The following is a 19,616-nucleotide window of genomic DNA, read 5'->3' on the forward strand; positions in this document are numbered from 1 at the left end:
CTGTAGCACAAATTGCTGAAAACCTAAATGTTGGCTATGACAGAAAGCAAGCAGCCAGGAGTGCAGGCAAGAATATATTTAGCAGGTGAACACATTTCTACAGTGCTACTGTTAGTTTGGCATTTTGTCAATGAATGTCTGTCCAAATCCTGACCAGATCTTTGAGCTACAAAAGATTAATCTACCTTGGTGTAGTGAAAGTTGCATAATGAAGGGGAAAAAACACAATTAAAAATAAAATATTGTATTATAATACATGGTAAGGACAAAATCTCATATAAATAAGAGATACTAACTGGGAGTGGATGTTGTGGACATGACACAGAATAGAAGATGAATAGATTTGAAATAATAAGTATTCTAAAATTATGATAATTGTCTTAATGAAGAAATCACACCCCACAAGGGCAGCAGACGTCTTGCCTAGGGGACCAAAATATCCAGAGGCAGCCCCTCTCTAGAATGTCAAAGAGTTTAGATGGATGAAAAAATAATAATATAAAATTCAGAATCCATTATAACACAGAAGTATGTATGTAAATGTATTTCAGCACATATCACAGACATGTGCATATTCTGATTAGATGAACATGAAAGGTCAGATAAAATGAGTGTGAATTAATATAAACTGTGGGAATTCCTGTGCAGAGCTGTGCTGTACATGTCGCTGAATGTGAGACTTCCTGTTTCTTACAGTAGTGTAGTACAGTGAGGGGTGCGCGGTGCATTGTGGGGATACAAACACAGCGCAGAAAGAACAGCGGGGAGCACAAAGGAATTAAAACGACACCTCGAAAACTTTAAATGCCGACGGGTTGTGATGTGAATTCATGCGAGCGGTGTTTGAGCTGTGAGGTTTGGCGGATGGCAGGCTGACAACTGCCCGGGGAAGCGCAGGGAATGTGAGTGAGCGGAGAGGAGCAGCAGGGCGAACCGCTGCCTCCGACCGTCGCTGCTTTTTGTCAGCCGAGCTGTTTGCATCCCGAGGCCCAGCCGCTATCACACACCTCATCCCAGAAGGTAAATCCCCTTTCGTACGGTTTGCCCTGCTACGGCAACCCCGCCTGTGTACGCTAGTGTCGGGCTACTTTCTTGTCTAAGCATCGGTAAGAGCAGAGGCACCGACGAATAGCGCCGTGTTGTGTTAGCTAGCGCTAGCTTGGGAGCTAACGGTTGTTAGCTAATGTGCAGCAGCTGCGTCGATGTGTGCGGGGTTGTCCACGGTCAAACCGGGGATGTGGCTGAATCGGCTTCAAAATAAATGGGGTCAATTGAGTTACTTAGTTTGTCACTTGGTCATAAAAAGATTTTGTTTTGTGTCAATGCAGGACATTATACAGTGCAGGAATAGAGCTAATTTTGAAGATAACACTGCGGGTGAATCGGCAGGTTGCGATGATGGGTTTAATTGTCTTATCTTAATTTTGAATACCACACAGATTGTTGGTGACAACTATCTCTTAATATGTGTTTTCAATTAAAATATATGATTATAAAAGTAAATTACTAATGAAAATGCGTTACAATGTTGACTCGTCTTTTATTTTGACAGCTGAAAGCGGATGCGGCTCCCTTGAAAGACTTGACCTATCAACTTGACGCCGTTAGCCACTGCTAAACCGACTGTTGTTGAAACATATTTGTTCAGCAGCTCGACAGTTAGATGTCTGGCCTCCATGCCTCATATACGTACAGCTTTTCTTCTTTCTGTGCGCACTTTGACTCTCAGCTGTCTGCGATCTGTTTCTGCCAACTGCCTGTGGTCACTTGCTAATAGGTGATGTAAACAGAGTAAAAGTACCAGGGGCCTGCACCACGAAGCGGGATGAGCGGGTTATCCAGACGTCGTTGGGCATAACTCAGGCTTTGTGTTATCACTTTTGAACGGGGCTGATCGCCGTGGTGACCTGTAATGCTCGGCTAACCTCAGAGGATCAGATTAAAACCTGTCAATAGCTTGACTTCTGACCAATCAGATCACTAGAAAAACTGATTCATCATTCCTACGGGATCCCACCGTAGACAAAAGGGATTACAAGGAAGCAGTAGATAATAAACACTTCTAACAAGCAAAACTAGTTAATTGCACAAAGATTCTTTCACTCCACTCAGGATTCTGACAGTGTGGATGTTTTTACATTCATATTCCATCACTGCAGCTCTGAATAACCTGAGGTGACATTATGATGATGGAATTAAATGATATGTCTTCTTGTGTCTTTTATTAGCCACAGACAGTGTCATACTATACTAAAAAATATGTAGCCTAATAATTCCCTGAACTTACTTATACTTTAATATTTGGAGATTATTCCTAGTGTTGCATAGTTTCCTTTTATTTGATGTATCCTTATTTTAATTCTTTCATTTGATTTTATTTTTTTGATTGTTAAGCACTTTGTGACTAGTACTGGTGAAAAGTGGTATATAAATAAACTATGCTTGCATGAATGCCCTCGTAACTGGATAGGTAAACTCTGACTTAACTGAGCCAATTGATAACTAGCTTCGTGATAAGGGTTATCCAGGACGACCAATGTTTAGCTCAGTCACGCCAGGTCACCCCAAGAGAGCCAGACCAAGCTGAGCTCACCTTGTGGTTCAGGCCATTTAGGAGGCGTAACCTCCAACCTGAGTGTACTGTGATGTAAATAGTTACAGTCTCTGTGGAGGCCCTGCTGGTCAGCTGACTCTGACAATCTCATAGCAACTCTAGAGACTTCATCTACAAGAGGGATAGACTGAAAAAAGACTCTGCTCACTAATGATGATGCTGTGGAAGTGGACTAAACAACGTGTGGGATTCTACTTTGTTCAATCTGTCTCTGCCCAGTAGATAAGGCTAGCTAGCCAGCTGTGTGCAGATGTCTGGCTGATGTCTCTTCAGTACAAACAGTGGAGATGAATTAGTGAGCAGACTCTGGGCTCCTGACCTGTCTGTGCTCAAAGCGATCATTAAAGTGAATGTGGTGTACTTAGTTTAAGCATCTGCTGACAACCCATGTGCAGCTGTAGCGTTTATTTTAAAAAATATGCATGACGACGCCCTTGTAAGTAATGCAAGTCTTTTTTTGTTCTTGCTCAACGGTTTTTCACATGTGGGCCTAAAAATGCTAAATGTGTCATGTTTCAGTTGTTTTGTATTTGCCAAGGAAAATAAATCCTTGATCCACTGTTTTATAAGCGGGAAATTTGTGCATTTTACACAGTCTATGTTCAAGGAAGCAACAGTGTGGTTCACTTGCTGAACATGGAAGAAATTTAAGTTCCAAAGATACATTCTTGGAAATACTTCACACAATATTGGTATTTAACTGATGTAACTGAAACATCAAGAATCAAATTAAATTGACATTAATTGATTCTGGACTTAGCCCAAATAAGCTAAGATATATTATTAAGGAAAACTGTCAGGGATGAAAGAATCTTCTTGTAACGAAAATGCAGCAGTGATCATCACTATGAAGACATTCAGTGATAAACTATGGCTCTGTTTGTCAGAAGCTCTGTTTTAAAACCAGACTGAATTCATTATATATATATATATATATATATATATATATATATATATATATATATATATATATATATATATATATATATATATATATATATTATTTATACATAAATTATTTTTAAGTGCTTTTTATTATCTGTCACTTCCACTATTGTAAACTCTTTTGTCCCTATGGGATACTGTTGGAATTGTTACTCAGTTTTTCTGGCGATCTGATTGGTTGTTAGCCGGGCTGTTGACAGGTTCTGATCCTCTAACGTTAACCTGCTCTGAAGCAAGTTGTACCTGCAGAATAAGATGCCATGGTGATCCACCTGGGTTAAAAGTGATACTTGAAAACCACTGATAAGCCCAAAAACAGCTGGATAAGCCACTAATCCTGCTTCGTGGTACAGGCTCCTGCTCTATCGCCATCATAAACATTTTTGTGGTGAATTTGAGTAGGTTTAGACTTCTAGTTACATAACCACTGATTATTCATTAATCAGTTGATCTATGGGTGTATGAAATGGCCCAGGGATGTCCTCAAATGGCTTATTTTGTCTGAGAAAGCGAATTGCTCAGTGTACAATGAAGTGAAACTGAAACAGTCAGCAAATCTTCACATTTGAGAATCTCAAAACAAGAAAAGGTTTTTATATTTCTTGATTAAAATAGTCACTGTTGGGAGTTTCTGTCCATCAAACCTGTCGTTGAACCTTTTAGTGAGGCAGGTAGGAGATACATTTATTCATGTGTATATTTTAGCCACTATATGGCCGTTTAACATGTAATTTGACTTTAATGTTAGACCGAGGATTTACCAAAGACACTCATTTAGATCAATAGTAAACGCATTTGTTTTGACCTTGTTCACAAAGGAATTGTAGAATCTTCTCTTGAAGATGTGATTGATGTCAGAGGTCAAAGTTTTATTGAAAACAATGTGACATGTTTGATTTTTATATGTCATCCCTTTCTCAATTTCATGCACTCTTACAAACATCAGGAAGAACTTGATTGAGGTTATGTAGATAAATAGTTCTCCTTCAGGAGACAGTGTAGCAGTATTAAAGCCCCACAGTGGACTCTTTTTCTTTCAGCCCTGTTTGCTGGTTCAGACGAGGAACTCTCTTGTTGCACCACCACAGCCCAGGTCTATAATTCACATTGCCTTCACTGGGCCAACATAGCCCAAGAGTATTTTCCTTTAGTCTGTGTGTGTGTGTGTCTAAAGGGGAGTGCGCTCTCCCTGCGAGAGCCCCTTCACTTGAGCTTTTGTTTGATGGAAAATCTCATGCCTCAAAGAATCCACATGTCTCACAGACAGCTGCTGAGCATCCTGTAGTGCACTGGCCTCCACATGGGTCTGGCTCGCATCGCTGCGCATCTGCTTTGATTGTTGTTACATAACTTGGCATTTTGTCCTCCATGTCCCCCCCTCCCCTTACCTTTCCTTCCCCTTAGAGCTCAGACAGAACCGTAGTATTTCTCCCTACCTACGCCCACTGTCTTCCACAGTGAAGTGACTTTTTTCACACTTTCTTAACCATGGAACTGGTGTTTTGTGCTGTGTGACATCTGATATTTGTCTTTGAACTTAGTGATTTCTAATGGAGTGGTTCAGTGGGAGTCCACTGCCTGGATTCTGTTTAGTTAGGTAATCATGAGACACATTGGTATTGCGATATACACTAATGATGTGAAGTACTTGACTCTTTTCCCACCGGAAATGGATCTTTGACTCCTGAGATACAGTTCATATGGTTTAGCTTCTGCAAACTGAACTTCAGTGTTGTTGTTTTTTTCACTGCCCCTCTCCCCCTGCAGGACACACTTCCTGTACACAGTCAGGACCTGACTCCAACATGGGGGTCAAAACCTTCACCCACAGCTCGACCTCCCACAGCCAGGAGATGCTGGACAAGCTGAACGCTTTACGCAACGAGGGTCACTTGTGTGATGTCACCATTCGCGTCCAAGACAAGCTCTTCCTGGCCCACAAAGTAGTCCTCGCCTGCTGCAGTGAATTCTTCCGCTCCAAACTGGTGGGCCGGCCGGAGGAGGAGGACAAGTTTGTGTTGGACCTCCATCATGTGACTGTTAGTGGCTTTGCTCCTCTGTTGGAATACGCCTACACGTCGACCCTCTCCATCAGCACGGAGAACATCATCGACGTCCTGGCAGCTGCAAGTTACATGCAGATGTTTGCCGTGGCGAGCACGTGTTCAGAGTTCATGAAGTCAAGTATTCTGTGGAGCCCGGGTAACAACAACAACAACAACAACATGACAGCAGATAAACCGCACGAGTCGGCACAAGAGAGCGCCTCGTCAAACTGCGCCCTGACGCCGTTGGACGGCAGCGTGTCGCCTGTGTCGTCAGACTGCAGCGTGATGGAGAGAAACGTTCCTATATGCCGTGAATCACGACGGAAACGCAAGAGCTTTGTAACAATGGCATCACCAGAGAGTCCGCTCAAATGCACTACACAGATCGTCACCACCTCCCCTCAGATCCCCAACCCATCCCCCTCATTCTCAGACAACACAGCCCAGCCTGTGGAGTCCTCCCTGGCCTTCCCATGGACTTTCCCATTTGGCATCGACCGGAGGTTCCACTCGGACAAATCAAAGCTCCCGGAGAGCCCGCGTTGTTTAGAGCAGGGCACTCCAGCGACCTCAGAGGTGGTGGTTGGCCGGCGGCTCAGCGACTTCCTGACGTGCGAGAGCTCCAAGGCGGTGTCGTCGCCAGTGCCGGCAGAAGAGGAAGATGTGAGGGTGAAGGTGGAGCGTCTCAGCGATGAGGAGGTCCAAGAGGCGTCCTCTCAACCGGTCAGTGCCTCCCAGAGCTCGATGAGTGACCAGCAGACGGTGCCAGGGAGTGACCAGGTCCAGGAGGAGCTCCTCATCAGCCCACAGTCCTCCTCTATAGGTGGGCTGTTCTCCCTAATGTACTGTCCACAGTATTTAGAATTACTTCTGCCTGGGCATATTTATGACATATACAGCGTTACTGTATCCATCACTGTTATAATAGAGGCTGTGTCCTGACCCAGTTTACACAGTGCTGCTTTGTAAGACACAATCAAACCTGCCTCACCCTGCCCTCAGAACTGCCTCCCCACCAGCAGGATTTTTATTTGTATAGTCAGCTGACAAATTTTATTGTCTGGTAGAAAAAAGAAAATGGAAACACTGGTCAGTTTCTCACAGATTGTTGAATAGCACAGTGCAATCCAGCAGCATCAATCCTTAAAGGATTAGTCTTCAAAAACCTACAGTATATTAGCCTAACCCCATCCAAGATGACATGCTCGAGGCTTTATTCTTTGGTCAGATATTCAGAGGACAGCCATCATATGATTTTTTTTTTCTTCTTCTTTTCAGGCTCAATGGATGAGGGAGTGTCTGAGGGCTTGCCATCAATGCAGAGCACCTCTAACGCTGGAGGACATGCAGAAGATGATGAAAGGTATCACGATTTGTTACAACTTGCAGCGTGGTGAGAAGAATTTCTATGTGAAAGCAAACAAGGCCTTTAACTGGAAATTTATGAATGTCAAACAGTAAAAGTGCCAAACAAAAAGGAAATTTAAACCTCCACAGTTGCATAACAATTGGGAAAAATCCTTCTGCTGAGGAGGACTGTGTGACACAACTGAAAGTTCCAGTTGAACAATCTTAAGATTAGTTTTTAAAGGTTCCACATTGTAGAAAGTGAGATTTATTTTATTTATCTGTCTTTCTGATTATAAAGCAGGTCTAGGTTCTATATTAATACTGTGAAAGTATGAAAGCATCAGTCCACAGAGAAATGAACACAGCCTGTATTCAGAAACTGAGCCTTCTGGAACTTTGTGATGTCACAACAAAGCAGTCACTAATCTCAGCCTCAGCCCCGCCCACCTGGAGCCACCATCGAGCCTTGCAGGATTTGTTTTGATCTGAGTGTTTACCTCAAATCTGCTCTATTTAAAAAAAAAAAAAAAAAAAAAAAAAAAAAAAAATTTCAATCACACAGAAAAAAGTTTGCCAATCAGAACAGAGCCTCGGAGTCTCTCTTCTGACCTGTTGTTACTAGAGCTCCAGAGAGAAGCCTGAGAGAGGAGATGTAAAACTACACTGAGATGGTTTTTGGTTCTTAAAATCACAAATATATTTTCTGATGGAGATCAACACTTTCAACTATCTGATGGCCAAAAACATCCAAGGACCAGCACCTTTAAATTATCACGACCTTGACATGAATAAATCTTGACTATTTATTTTTTCAAAACTAAGAAACTACATGTTGATGTCATTTATGTACTCAAAAAGGGGACAGCTTTTTTCAGTATAAGAGCACATACAAGGCTGATAAATTAGTCCTCACCCTTTCTGTGTTTCAGGTTGGAAGGTATTCAGTATCCATACCACCTCTACATCAGCCCTTCAGCCCGACCCGGCACCAATGGCCCTGACCGGCCCTTTCAGTGTCCCACCTGTGGAGTCCGATTCACCCGCATTCAAAATCTGAAGCAGCACATGCTCATACACTCCGGTAGGTGAAATGAAACTTTGAGTTTCATTGTGTTACAACATTGATTCACAGTTGATGTAACTCAGCATTTTTTAACACTGATGAACAGAAACTATATTAAACAGACACTGAGAGTTTTCCACTGATTTACCCTTTTATTACTGTCTGAGAAACTGCTGTATCGTGCTAACAGAAGCTAACGTAGCCTCCAGCCACTAGCCTCAAACAGAGATGAAGGTCTGGTGAGCTCACTTCTCTGGAACTCCTTAGATTTTTTTGCGATCAACTCACTTTGCAAACACTCAGGACAGTTTATCAGATTTTGTGCAGCTCTCTGTGGAGCCACGGCAGGCTTCATTCAACGTTTTTGTATAAAGCCTGTCCAACACCTGCAAACACACTTTGATGAATAAAATTACTGGCGTTTCCCCTATAAGGTGCATTGTGGTAAAAATAATTTTGGCTGTTATGTTTGTATTAGTGTAAAAAAAAAAAACTAAATAACATCCACCGTGAGTCAGTATTTAAAAAAACGTCTAAAAGGGTGAAACCATTTATCTTACATATTAGGAAATTCAGAGGAAAGTTTTGAAACACTGTCTGTTTTAAGATGTTTTGGATGTTCTGTCCTCGTTTATTTTTAGACTATGTAGAAATTGTACAAATTGCATTATTGGCACTCTTCACTCAGATGACAACACTGTTGGATTCAATCTTTCATTTCAAATGTTTAGTTACATCAGACGTTATTAAGTGAGACTGTAAAAAAAAAAAAAAGTGCCTGAAATAGAATTTGCAGCCTGGAATAGATAAAGTACAAAATGAAAAGAAACGTTTCTGTTTGTAGGACATTGTCTTTGTTGTTGTTTTATTGTTATTCCTGTCCATGTCATAGTATTTTACAACTTGTGAAAAGAGCAGTTCCAGTTTTCAGTTTCACAATATAATAAGTCGTCCATTGTTGAAAAGCCAGATCTATCTTCAAATAATACTTCAGATTTACAGTGATTGATTTCATAATCCTTTACTGTCCAGTGTTAATTACACTGTGGATAAATCATGTGTAATCAGCTGGAATTATATTTTACGTATGAATCAACCCAAATTAATTTGGTGACTTTTGGTTCAGTAAAAAGAACAGAGCAGGTAAATACATGTAAGGAAACCTGCTTTCCTTTGATCGTCTCTGAGATGTCTGCAGACTTTAACTGGACTCTTTCTGTGGAAGTTTTAAATCATTTGATCCGAATGAGTAAGAGACAAACCTGTTTATGAAAATCCAGACAGTTTGAAGTGCACATCGGAGCAAAGCACCAGTTCTGTTGAACTCTCCACAAACCTTTCAAGATTGAGCTGAAGCATAGGTCTGAGTTTTGTCACTGTGGTGTAGAGTTAGGAAACTGGCTTCTGTTTATTCAGTGAACTCACAAGAAAGGTCTATGAATAAATGGATCGACAATTTACCATCAGCTACAACACAATAAACTGTGGGAAAAGTGTAAAAATTTATGGGTGAAGTTTTAATGTGGATGTTTCCTTTTTAAAAGGCAGTGAAATTAATACTGTACCGTTCAACTCATTCATAACAAAAGGAGTCAATGTCACGAAGCAGCTTGTTCAGAAGAATGAAGAATATAATTTGAATATCTTTACTCTGCTGAGTTCAGAGGCTGGTTTTTAGAGAACGACTCACCAGATTTAAATGTATAAACAAAGTGAAGCATGAGTCAGTCTGATGCACTCAGCATGACTGTGATTAGCTGATGCAACACCATGGAAATCCTTTAGAAACATGTAAATCTTTATTTTGTCCTTCAAAATGTGGCTTGAAAAAGTTTAAACGTGTCCTTCACTGAATTTATTTTGGAAGGTAATGTGTGGGACAGACTATTTCTTATGATATTAACACTTTTAAATACTATTTCTGTCTTCTGATTGGCTGACTGTTTTCTGAGTGATTGAATGAAAATATAGCAGATTACAGGTAAACACTGTCTGAGAGCAGTGCTTTGTTGTGACATCACAAGTTCCAGAAGTCCTGACAGCTGGTTTTAAGGCTCAGTTTCTGAATACAGGCTGTGTGCATTTCTCTGTGGACTGAGGCTTTGATACTTTCACAGTATTAATATAGAACCTAGACCTGCTTTATAATCACAAACACATGGGCATCTACCTTTAGACAATATGGGACCTTTAATGTTTTGGAACTGGATTTACATATGAACTGGGAAACACTGATTTGGAAAACAGTTGAGGCTGACTTTGTGGTTGTCATAACCCCCCCCCCCCCAATGTACAGCTAATCTTTTGTTTTCTCCTCTTCCCCAGGCATTAAGCCTTTCCAGTGTGACCGCTGTGGGAAAAAGTTCACACGGGCCTACTCCCTAAAGATGCATCGGCTGAAGCACGAAGGTAAACGCTGTTTCCGGTGCCAGATTTGTAGCGCCACATTCACGTCCTTCGGTGAATATAAGCACCACATGAGGGTCTCCCGACACATAATCCGCAAGCCGCGGATTTACGAGTGCAAAACGTGCGGCGCCATGTTCACCAACTCTGGCAATTTAATTGTACACCTGAGGAGTCTGAACCATGAGGCATCCGAACTAGCAAACTACTTCCAGAGCAGGTGAGGAGTCCGGGGGCGCTGACCCCCATCATTTACTCAGATCTCACCTGGATCAGAAAATACCTACGGTTTAGATTCTAATACCTGAGGTTCATTTGATCGTTTTTTTGCCTTCTCTGACTTTGGTTGTGTAGAATTGTTTTTGAGGTGACTGCAGTTGATTTGAATGCTCAGATCAAGTGTACCTGAAGTATTTGGGGTATTTATTGGGGAGTTTGACTTTCACTTACTTAAAGGAATAGTTAGACTTGAACTTTGGGAAATATGCTCATTAATTTTCTTCCCAAGAGTGAGAAGGTTGGTAGCAGTCACATATCTGTCCGGTAAATATGCAGCAGCAGTAGCATTATGACAGCAAACAGGAAAACAGCCACCAAAAACAAACTCTGCCTACCTGCTTCTTTAAAGCTCTAATTAACATGTTTGATCCATTAAAAAATGTAAAAATGCCAATTCATCGTTCTGCATTATGTGGCAAATAGGTGTTTTTATGCTTCAGTTTTCGGTTTAAAAAAAAAAACAAGATTATAATGTGTTAACTTGTGATCTTAAGAGGTGACTGTCAGTGGATTTAGTTACCTCTGAGATGAGCTGTTTCCCCTGTTTCTGCTGTAGCTCCATATTTACCACACAGGCATGAGTGGTATCAGTCTTTTCTGACTCTTGCCAAGAATTCGAATGAACACATTCCCCCAAAAATGTTGAACTACTCCTTTAACATTCATCATTGAGAGGAGATGGTAAATATCTCAAGCACGTTTTGGATGTTTATTGATAAAATTCCATGAGGTGAGGATGAAGTGGGTAATCAAGGCTAAAAAATTAAGTGAGTTCAGTTCTGCCAAAATAAAAGCACCGTACATAACTTCAGTGTTATTTAAAATCACTCATTTTATAATCCTGCTCTTGGGATCATTGATCATCCCTGTAAAACACAACTCTGATCATTCTGTCATCTCTGTTTGTGTCCATGTGATTGGATTTTCCCTCACCACATAGAGTGGGCTGTTTGTTTTTATCAGAAGCCCAGCCCACAAAGCCTCGTGAAAGTCTGAACACAGTGTCTTTATAGAGTCGAAGTGTGTTTTTACTTCCCAGACTTTTCCACTTCTTAATCAACTCAAGTCCTCACAGGTCAGCAGAACTCAAACGGGCCATTGACTCCTCAAAAGTTTTATAGTAGAAGGTCTACGTCTGAGATCCTGACAGTATGGAAAATTCTCTGGCAATCCAGACAGTCTCTCAACTGCCATCCTCAGTCTTCACATAAAAAGATATGTTAACTACACTGTGTTTTTTTTGTTTCCAGCCCAGTTTGTCAGATTCAGCTGTTGTCTTTGTCACACTCAACCATAACTGTTTATTCTGGATAATAAGCTCTATTCACTCTGTTTGTCTATGACTGACGACTCTGATAAATTTACTTACAACCACGGTCACACATGTGCACTCACACATTTTAAAGAGCCTCTGTGAGAAGATCCAACTGTACTTCTCTGTAATGAAAACCCAGGTGTATAGACCAAATGTTACTGCATTTAAAAACAACAGTTTGAGGCAACTTATTATGGAAGCAAATCGATGCCAAAATAATTTGAATTAAATCAGCGACTGAATAGTATTCAGTAGTGATTAAGTTTGAAAATGTGGTAGTGTTGAAATCTAATCTGATATGATTCAAATTATTGTGGCAATGATTTACATCTGTACTTATCGAGGAAAAATCCACTCCAGCATGCTGACAGATATCACAAAAACTGTTGTTGTTGTGCTCATTAAACTCTGCAGGACTGTGTCAGTTTCAGTATGGAAATTGGGGAAGGAAACAAAATAAGAAACTGTTTTTGTAATGAAATAAAAAAACTTGTGTTTGTAAGAAGCTGATTATGTCAGTCATAGGAAAACACTATAACAGGTGGTCCTCTTTGGGCTTCCGTAGATATGGCATTCAGATATTGTCAGTGCAGCTACAACAAAGTCAGCAATAAATCCTCAGCAGTAGATTTATTACAGATTAATTTTCTGTTGATTGATGAATTGATAAATCCACTGATCATTTCATCTTTAACCTTTGCCTCTGAACAGTTCAGTCAATCATTTTAATTGAGATTCATTTTTTGACTCAGGAAAATCATATTTTAGTTGCAGTAAAGCCTCTTTCTCTGTTAATTAGGTTAGGCATGATCAGGGAAAGTTCCAACTCATCGTCATAATCTGATAAATGCTTTTGGTTACTTCCCAAACTTTGATATACCTTCTATAAATTTCACTCTTTTTGCCTAATATGACGTCTTTCAGACGTCATGTGTGGTCAAACTCAAAACTTGTGTCAAGGCACCAAATAAAAGGACAATGAACTGAACATATTCTCTTCGTCCTTTCAGTGATTTCCTCGTGCCCGACTACCTGAGCCAGGTACAGGAGGAGGAGGAGGTGCTGGGAGTTCAGTATGAGCTGGAGGAGTCCCAGCATCACCCCGTCTACCCGGGCAGCACCTCCACCTCCGCCACCACTGCCGCCTCGTCCTCCTCCTCAGTCCAGATGCCCGTCATCTCCCAGGTCTCCTCCTCTACCCAGAATTGCGAGAGTTCCTCCGGCTTCCTTTCACCTGAGCCCCTGGATCCCCTGGAAGCCCCAGCCTCCCTAAAGATGGACGCTGACGAGACGGCAGCCATGACAGAGGAGACCAAGATGGACAACAGTGTAGGGGGCAGTTCCCCAGAGGTGTTTGAAGAAGAGCAGCAGCAGCAGCAGCAGCAGCAGCAGCAGCATGCCCAGGCCAAGGAGCTGGTTTCCATTACCATAGAATGATTCAAGTCTTGTACTTGCCCATCATGTCTTATTTTGCAGCCATGTCATATGGGAATATCATTTGGAACACCATCACAGCTAAAAGTGATGACTCGGACACGTTGAAGCTTCATCGTGAAGCCGTCAAGACGCCATGATTGAAGTTACCTGAAGACTTCAGTTGCCTTAGTGTTGCTTTCCATTTGCAACTCAGATGCACTTATTTGAGTTAATGTTTTACACCAAACCAAATTAAGCAAAGTAAATAATAATTGTCTTTGTTTTCTTTGCGGTTATATTCTAATTTCTTGAACTTGACTGAAGCGATTTCCTTGTCAGTATCGTGAGATTTCAGAAGATCATAAAATCTGGGTTCAGTTCATCCCCAGACCTGAATTTCAAAGTATTTCTCACCCAGAAAAGCAAGTGAACAGTGTTTTTTAAGAGTAATTTTTCAGAAGGTTGTTTTTTTCCCATATGACGTGAATGCAGCACTAGCTAAAGTCATTTCTGTCTTAGCCAATTTGAGGTCTGTTAAATCCAAGCCTTGTCCTATTTTTGGAAAGTGCCTGAGTTCCCATTTTAACAAAGTAACCTGTAGAGGAAGAAGAGGTCTAGACTTTGCCAACGGTGACAAATCAAGTCTTTGCAAACTGAGCTAAAGAAAAAAAAATACTTGTATTTCATTTGTAGTGATAATGCTAGTTTGTATGGGCAGAGACTGTGTTATTCCTTCAGTGCCGTCGCTATAGGCAAACTGTTAAATGTCAATATTATCTATATTGCAATAGCTTGTACTGTAGTTTTACTATTTGAATGCTGTGTAAGTTGGGTGTTGTGAAATATGATACGTCAGGTGTGTGTGTGCATTTCTTTTTATCAATATGAACACAGTACATTTCATTTTTAAATGTTTAAAACTTGAAATTATATTGACAGAGTATTTTCCCTTTAGATGTTTGTGCAGTTTATGATTTTTCTGACCTTTGACAAGTATTTTTTTTTTTTTTTTCAATGAACACTGTTGTTACATCAAAGCTAAACTCCAGGAGTTTAGAATAACTCAGCACTGATGCATCTTTAAAAAAAAAAAATCCAAATAGATAAATGCGAAAATACAGCCACATTTTATCTAAAAAAAAATAAATAAATAAATTTAAATTTAAATTTTGAAGTAATAAGGTTTCCTCCCAACTGCAGTGTTGTCGTCCCAAATGGGCTCTAAGATATGGTAATGTAGCATCTCATCCAAGCTGAAGTTAGGCCTGCTTTGTTATTGATATCTGACGTGGCTTTCAACTTCTGGTCGTCTGATTTACCAAGGTACACTGCTGATGTTGCATGACTGTTACAGTGATGTTTCATTTCGGTACACCATGATTGTCTTTTCTAACCTTTTACCCTTGTGAGACTTTGTGGGTGATAAACCAAGAATATTACGTTACCCCAAAAGTGTGGATTGACCACCAGCATTCTCTGTTTTCTTTTTTTTATTTAAAGTGATAGTTGGGGTTATTTGACCTGGGATTATGTGAGGTACTTATCTATAGTTAGTGTATCACCTGCAGTAGACTCAGGTCTGCGCGTTCCCAGTTTAAAAATACAGCTGAAAAAAGCTAATATCAGTTGAAGTGTAGATTTTATTCTGAGTATTTTCACCACTTCCAAAGGAAACAGAACTTTGCCTTGGAAATACAGTTTGTCAGCCGCTGAACTACCATATAGCTGCTGCCCTCAAGTGCAACTACGACGTGTACTGTATTACAGCTGTTTGAGTCAAACAGCTTAGTGTAGTTCCACCTTTGCTGTAGTAATTCAGGAGTTCAACAGTTCACAAACTGTAGTTCCAAAGAAAAGCACTGTTTGATGGCAAAATAACGTGACGAAAATATTCAAAATAAAGCGTATACTTAAACTGACATGAGGTTTTTTTCTGGGATCATTTTTTAAAAGTGGCTAAAACATGTTTTTGCAGATGATCCTGCTGCTTCTCGCGCTGATCTGAATCTACTGCAGGTAAAACACCGCACACAACCCCACCTCAAATAACCCCAACTGTCACTTTAAGTTGTTGCAAACGTCACAGCTATTTTGTGAAGATTTCCCTGACTAAATTTTGAAAACGAGTGTACTCCTGCAGCCAGGGAAGCAGGAAGTGAATGGAACACATCGCGGTTGCTGTCTGTGATGGCCGGTGTTCAGTCAGAGCAGATTACGAAGACGTCGGGTGTTATGTGTTAATATTGCTTTGGAAGCAACGGGAGCATGATCGTGTGTGAATGCAAATACTGTGAGTCGAATCATTATAAATGAGAACTTAAATCTGTTGTTTCAGGCAAGAGCTGATAACACAGTTTGGCAGTTTGTTACTAATTTCGTTGACTTTTTTTTTTAAAGCTGATTTTTGGGTCAAACCTTCAACTCCTGTTTCCTGTGTTGTGCCAACATGGTTGTAATTTTGTACTTGGACATTGTTGTGCCTGTATTTCTGAGAAGATAATGATACCCATGGTGATGATCCATGAGTTGAATGCTACTGACTGTGAGTGGGTTTCTCGTTCAGTGAAATCTTTTTATTTTCTGTCACCCCCCCTCCCGAGAGTCGTACTAATGTCCCAACAGCAGGATGTAAGCCCTCACACGCAGGGTTGATTGTAAATGCAAAGATGAAAATTGCTGTGATAAGGGCATCGATCTTGCACTGTCCTGATCATTGAAATCCACTGAGAGCTATCTTACTAAGAGCTTGTGTTCCCCCCGTGCCATCTGATCAGTCACTTTTTCAAAGTTGTGCCATTTGCCCTTTTTATCTGGGTACAAATCAAGCTTTTTTCCTCCAGGACCAAATGTCCTCTATGTCATTGGGGATTTGCCATGGCAATCAGTAACTGCACATAATAAAATAAAGAGATAATCATTTTTAAGTGGTCCATGCTATTTCGCAAAAGGGGTCCCGCTGTCTCGCCCCTGAAAACACTGTATGATGTTGTGCATTTAAGAGGCTAGCCTTAGTAAATGGACCTATTAACTCTAGTTGCACAATATCTGAATTAAAAAAAAAAAAGTTTTCTATTCTCCATTTGTACGTCATGCTTTTCATCTGTTGTGTTCGGTGTCTGTATTCAAACGTTTTTATAATGAAATGCTGCTGTTTGTTGAAACGCAAAGTGCCCAAAATATTTTTGTGAACCAATGGTGTGCAATAAATGGACAGGTGGTGTTTTAAAAGTTTTAATTTTGTCTTTGGAATGATGAATTTTATATATATATATATATACACATATATATATAAAAAAAGAATGTATCATTTTGTTTTATTCAAATGTGACTGAAGGTAGGCAAGGACCCCATTTGATCTGTGAAACAAGGAACAAGGCTTTGATATCAAGTGACTGGTTCTGTTCAGTTCCTTTCTGTTTGTTTCTGAAGTTGCATGTTCATATCGTTCTGTGAAGTGGAGAGCATGTCTCCAGTTGGCGATGCGTTCTGTCAAGGCCTTATTCGTTGACGACTCTTCATCCAGCATAGCTTCGATCTGTTGTTCAGCATGCCCTCTTCTTTTCTGTACGTTATTTCCCTTTTTATGTGCAATGTTTTAAAAATATCTCGAATATATACAGGACATGCCTTTTCAATGTACACTTGATGTTGTATATGTTTTCCAGTCCTTATGGTTTTATTTAAAAGTAGGAAAATGTAAGAAAAAAAAAAAACATGGTAGCTCTTCATAATGGCATATATATTTTTGGTGACTTTTGTATGGGTGCTATTTCATGGCATCTTTGGATATTCTTGTTAAATGTGAATAGAACAGCTTAGTCTGGGAGTATGGGGGCCTTGGTAGTCTTCACTTTGTGACTGTCTGCAGTGTGTGTATATATATATATATATATATAAATATACAGTATATACACTCATACTATGTTGCGTATTCTTTATACTGTAGGCTACTTGATTACAACCTGCTTTGAGACAGATGTTGTATTTTGTGTCTTTGATACTGTATTTAAACTGTAGTTTGGAGAAACTGTACAAAAACATCCCAGATAGTAACACAAACCTGCACAGTGATTAGGGAGAACTGATGTTTGTGGTGTTGAGTGTTTTAACTGGATCATATTCCACAGTTGGCTTTTAAAAACTGACAAGACCACTCTGTATTTTAGGGTTTATGGTTGTTCTGAATCTTTACTAGTGCTCTGGCTTTGCAGTCCTGTTGTTATTAAAAAGAGTCGTTTTTGTAAAAGTATAAAATGTAAATAAAAAAACTAAAAGTCAGAATAAGTCTAAAACTTGTCTCAAGTTGTTTTTGTTGTCACTGTAATATATTTAAGTTTACTTAAAGTTAATTTGAACACATTTATATTTTATTGATAATACACAACTTTACTAATATATTCCACATCATCACAGAGCAAAGGCTGTTTTTAAATGTCATTAAGATAAAGAATTGTAGAGGGGAGGTTTCCAGTTGATTTATAATTACATTTTTGTAATTACATACTCCTGATTTTCCTGAGAGCTCCTGTACATTTGGAAATATATTATTTCTGAAAATGTGCTACATGGCTCAAAACAGTATTTTTTTGTCCTGACCTAACAAAAGTCATAACTAATAACAATAACTAGGATAGACTTTATGCAAGAACTATTAAAATCTCCATGTCCTTTCTATCTTCTCAAAAACATGTGAGTGAAAGTTCAGGCCTCTTGACCTGATGTGAGCTGTGGACCCGCTTGTCCATTCGCTCAGCAGCGCCCTACTCCTCTCTGCCTGCCCTCATTGGACAGGGCTTCAAGCTTGAATGATTGACAGACGCAGTAACCGATAGCAGTGCACTTTGTCACTGGCAGAAAATGGTCATCCGGTGTTTGGCTGCAGGTGCGCTCGTTGTGCTCACCCGAGACCCGCGGTTTACATCCAATTAGCTGACGGAAACAAGCCAACCCAAACCCGACAGCCGGGAGGAGGGAAGATGGCCGACGTGCCGGGGAAGAGTCTCCTCTGTCAGCAGTATGACCATGTTCACAGCTTGGAATACTTCAATGAAAAACCCTGTTGATTTTTTTTAATCTGTGGACTTTTACGGACTAAAGGAATACAAATAATCGAGGAACGGACAGAGAACCCAACTTCACAGCTGCGTAAAAAGACCACTGCAGATAAATATCAACTAATTATACTTTTGTGCTCATGGTTAGTATAAAATAGTTGAACTGTGGAGACTCTAACGGGTCTATCCAGGTGTGGTATGTCAGCGTGGACGGAAGTGGAAGCATTTACACCTGTAACAACCAAACTTTACTGAGACTTTGTGAACGGATCGCCGGAGACCTGGTGGGTTTTTGTAGATTTAGTTTTAAATGGAGCAAACTGCCCAACAGTCTACATTCAGTCAGTCTATATTCAATAAGATAGTTTTTCTTTTCTAAAAACATGTTTTCACTTTGTCACTGTTATTATTTATTTGTCAATTGACAATGAAATCTTGATCATAATAAAGTGAAGGGGTCTGTTTACTTCCTGAAGCTGCTGCCTGTCAGGAGCTGGTTCCCAGTTGGCTTGTGATGCTGTTACTGGCCCAGCACCTCACAACAGTCTCTCAGCTTTATTCACATACAAGCTAAACATGGCATGTTATCTTAAAAAAATTAAAAAGAATAAAATAAATTTACATATATATATATAGCTATATCTATATATATATAGATAGATATATAATGTTATATTCTACAGTCATACATTGTCCAGCAGTGGACACTTGTGACTTGAGCACACCACTATAATGTGGCTTTACTTAAATTCAAAATTAGAATAGAATAGAACAGAATGTCTTTATTGTCATTGTGCATAAGGATGGACAACAACATTAGCAGTGCTGTATCTGTTAGGTGCAAAACAAGACAATCCAGCAAACAAGTACAATAGATAATAGACAGACATACATAAAATCGGGCAGACATTCAGAGATAAATAGTATAAAATAAGCTGTCAAATGAAAAAGAGGATATTTGCATTATTATTGCATGAGAAAGTATTGCACCGTTAGATATTTGCACAATAAGGCATTAAAATCTCAGCAGTCCACAGATGGACAGCGTCCACTAAACAGAGCTGCTACCTTTGGAGTCTTCACTGTGTCTGTGGTAAAACAAAGGCTCAGCTAGTACAGAATGTTT

The 19,616-nt window shown here is 40.0% G+C and overlaps 1 protein-coding gene across 2 annotated transcripts; it reads left to right on the forward strand.

Moving 5' to 3' along the window:
* The first annotated feature begins 594 nt into the window (after positions 1–594).
* zbtb44 (zinc finger and BTB domain containing 44) lies at positions 595–17,720 on the forward strand. Of its 2 annotated transcripts, none has more exons than XM_071472050.1 (6): positions 595–1,020; positions 5,327–6,430; positions 6,886–6,970; positions 7,887–8,038; positions 10,346–10,646; positions 13,031–17,720. In XM_071472050.1, the coding sequence occupies exons 2-6, from the start codon at positions 5,365–5,367 to the stop codon at positions 13,455–13,457; spliced, it is 2,031 nt and encodes a 676-aa protein (XP_071328151.1). In that variant the 5' UTR covers positions 595–1,020; positions 5,327–5,364; the 3' UTR covers positions 13,458–17,720. The 2 variants fall into 2 exon arrangements, with proteins under 2 accessions (XP_071328151.1, XP_071328152.1); XM_071472051.1 differs by having other exon boundaries at positions 605–1,020; positions 10,346–10,429.
* The last annotated feature ends 1,896 nt before the right edge of the window (positions 17,721–19,616 follow it).

The sequence above is a fragment of the Trachinotus anak genome, unplaced genomic scaffold, assembly GCF_046630095.1.
Source record: "Trachinotus anak isolate AG129_WGS33_773 ecotype Australia unplaced genomic scaffold, CSIRO_AGI_Tana_v1 ptg000034l, whole genome shotgun sequence".
NCBI lineage: Eukaryota > Metazoa > Chordata > Actinopteri > Carangiformes > Carangidae > Trachinotus > Trachinotus anak.

Excerpts from the sequence above, each read along its gene's own strand:
- zbtb44 (XM_071472050.1), top strand. The coding sequence starts at position 5,365 with ATGGGGGTCAAAACCTTCACCCACAGCTCGACCTCCCACAGCCAGGAG. Across the intron at positions 6,431-6,885 it reads CCCACAGTCCTCCTCTATAG|GCTCAATGGATGAGGGAGTG; the intron begins GTGGGCTGTTCT and ends TCTTCTTTTCAG. Across the intron at positions 6,971-7,886 it reads CATGCAGAAGATGATGAAAG|GTTGGAAGGTATTCAGTATC; the intron begins GTATCACGATTT and ends TCTGTGTTTCAG.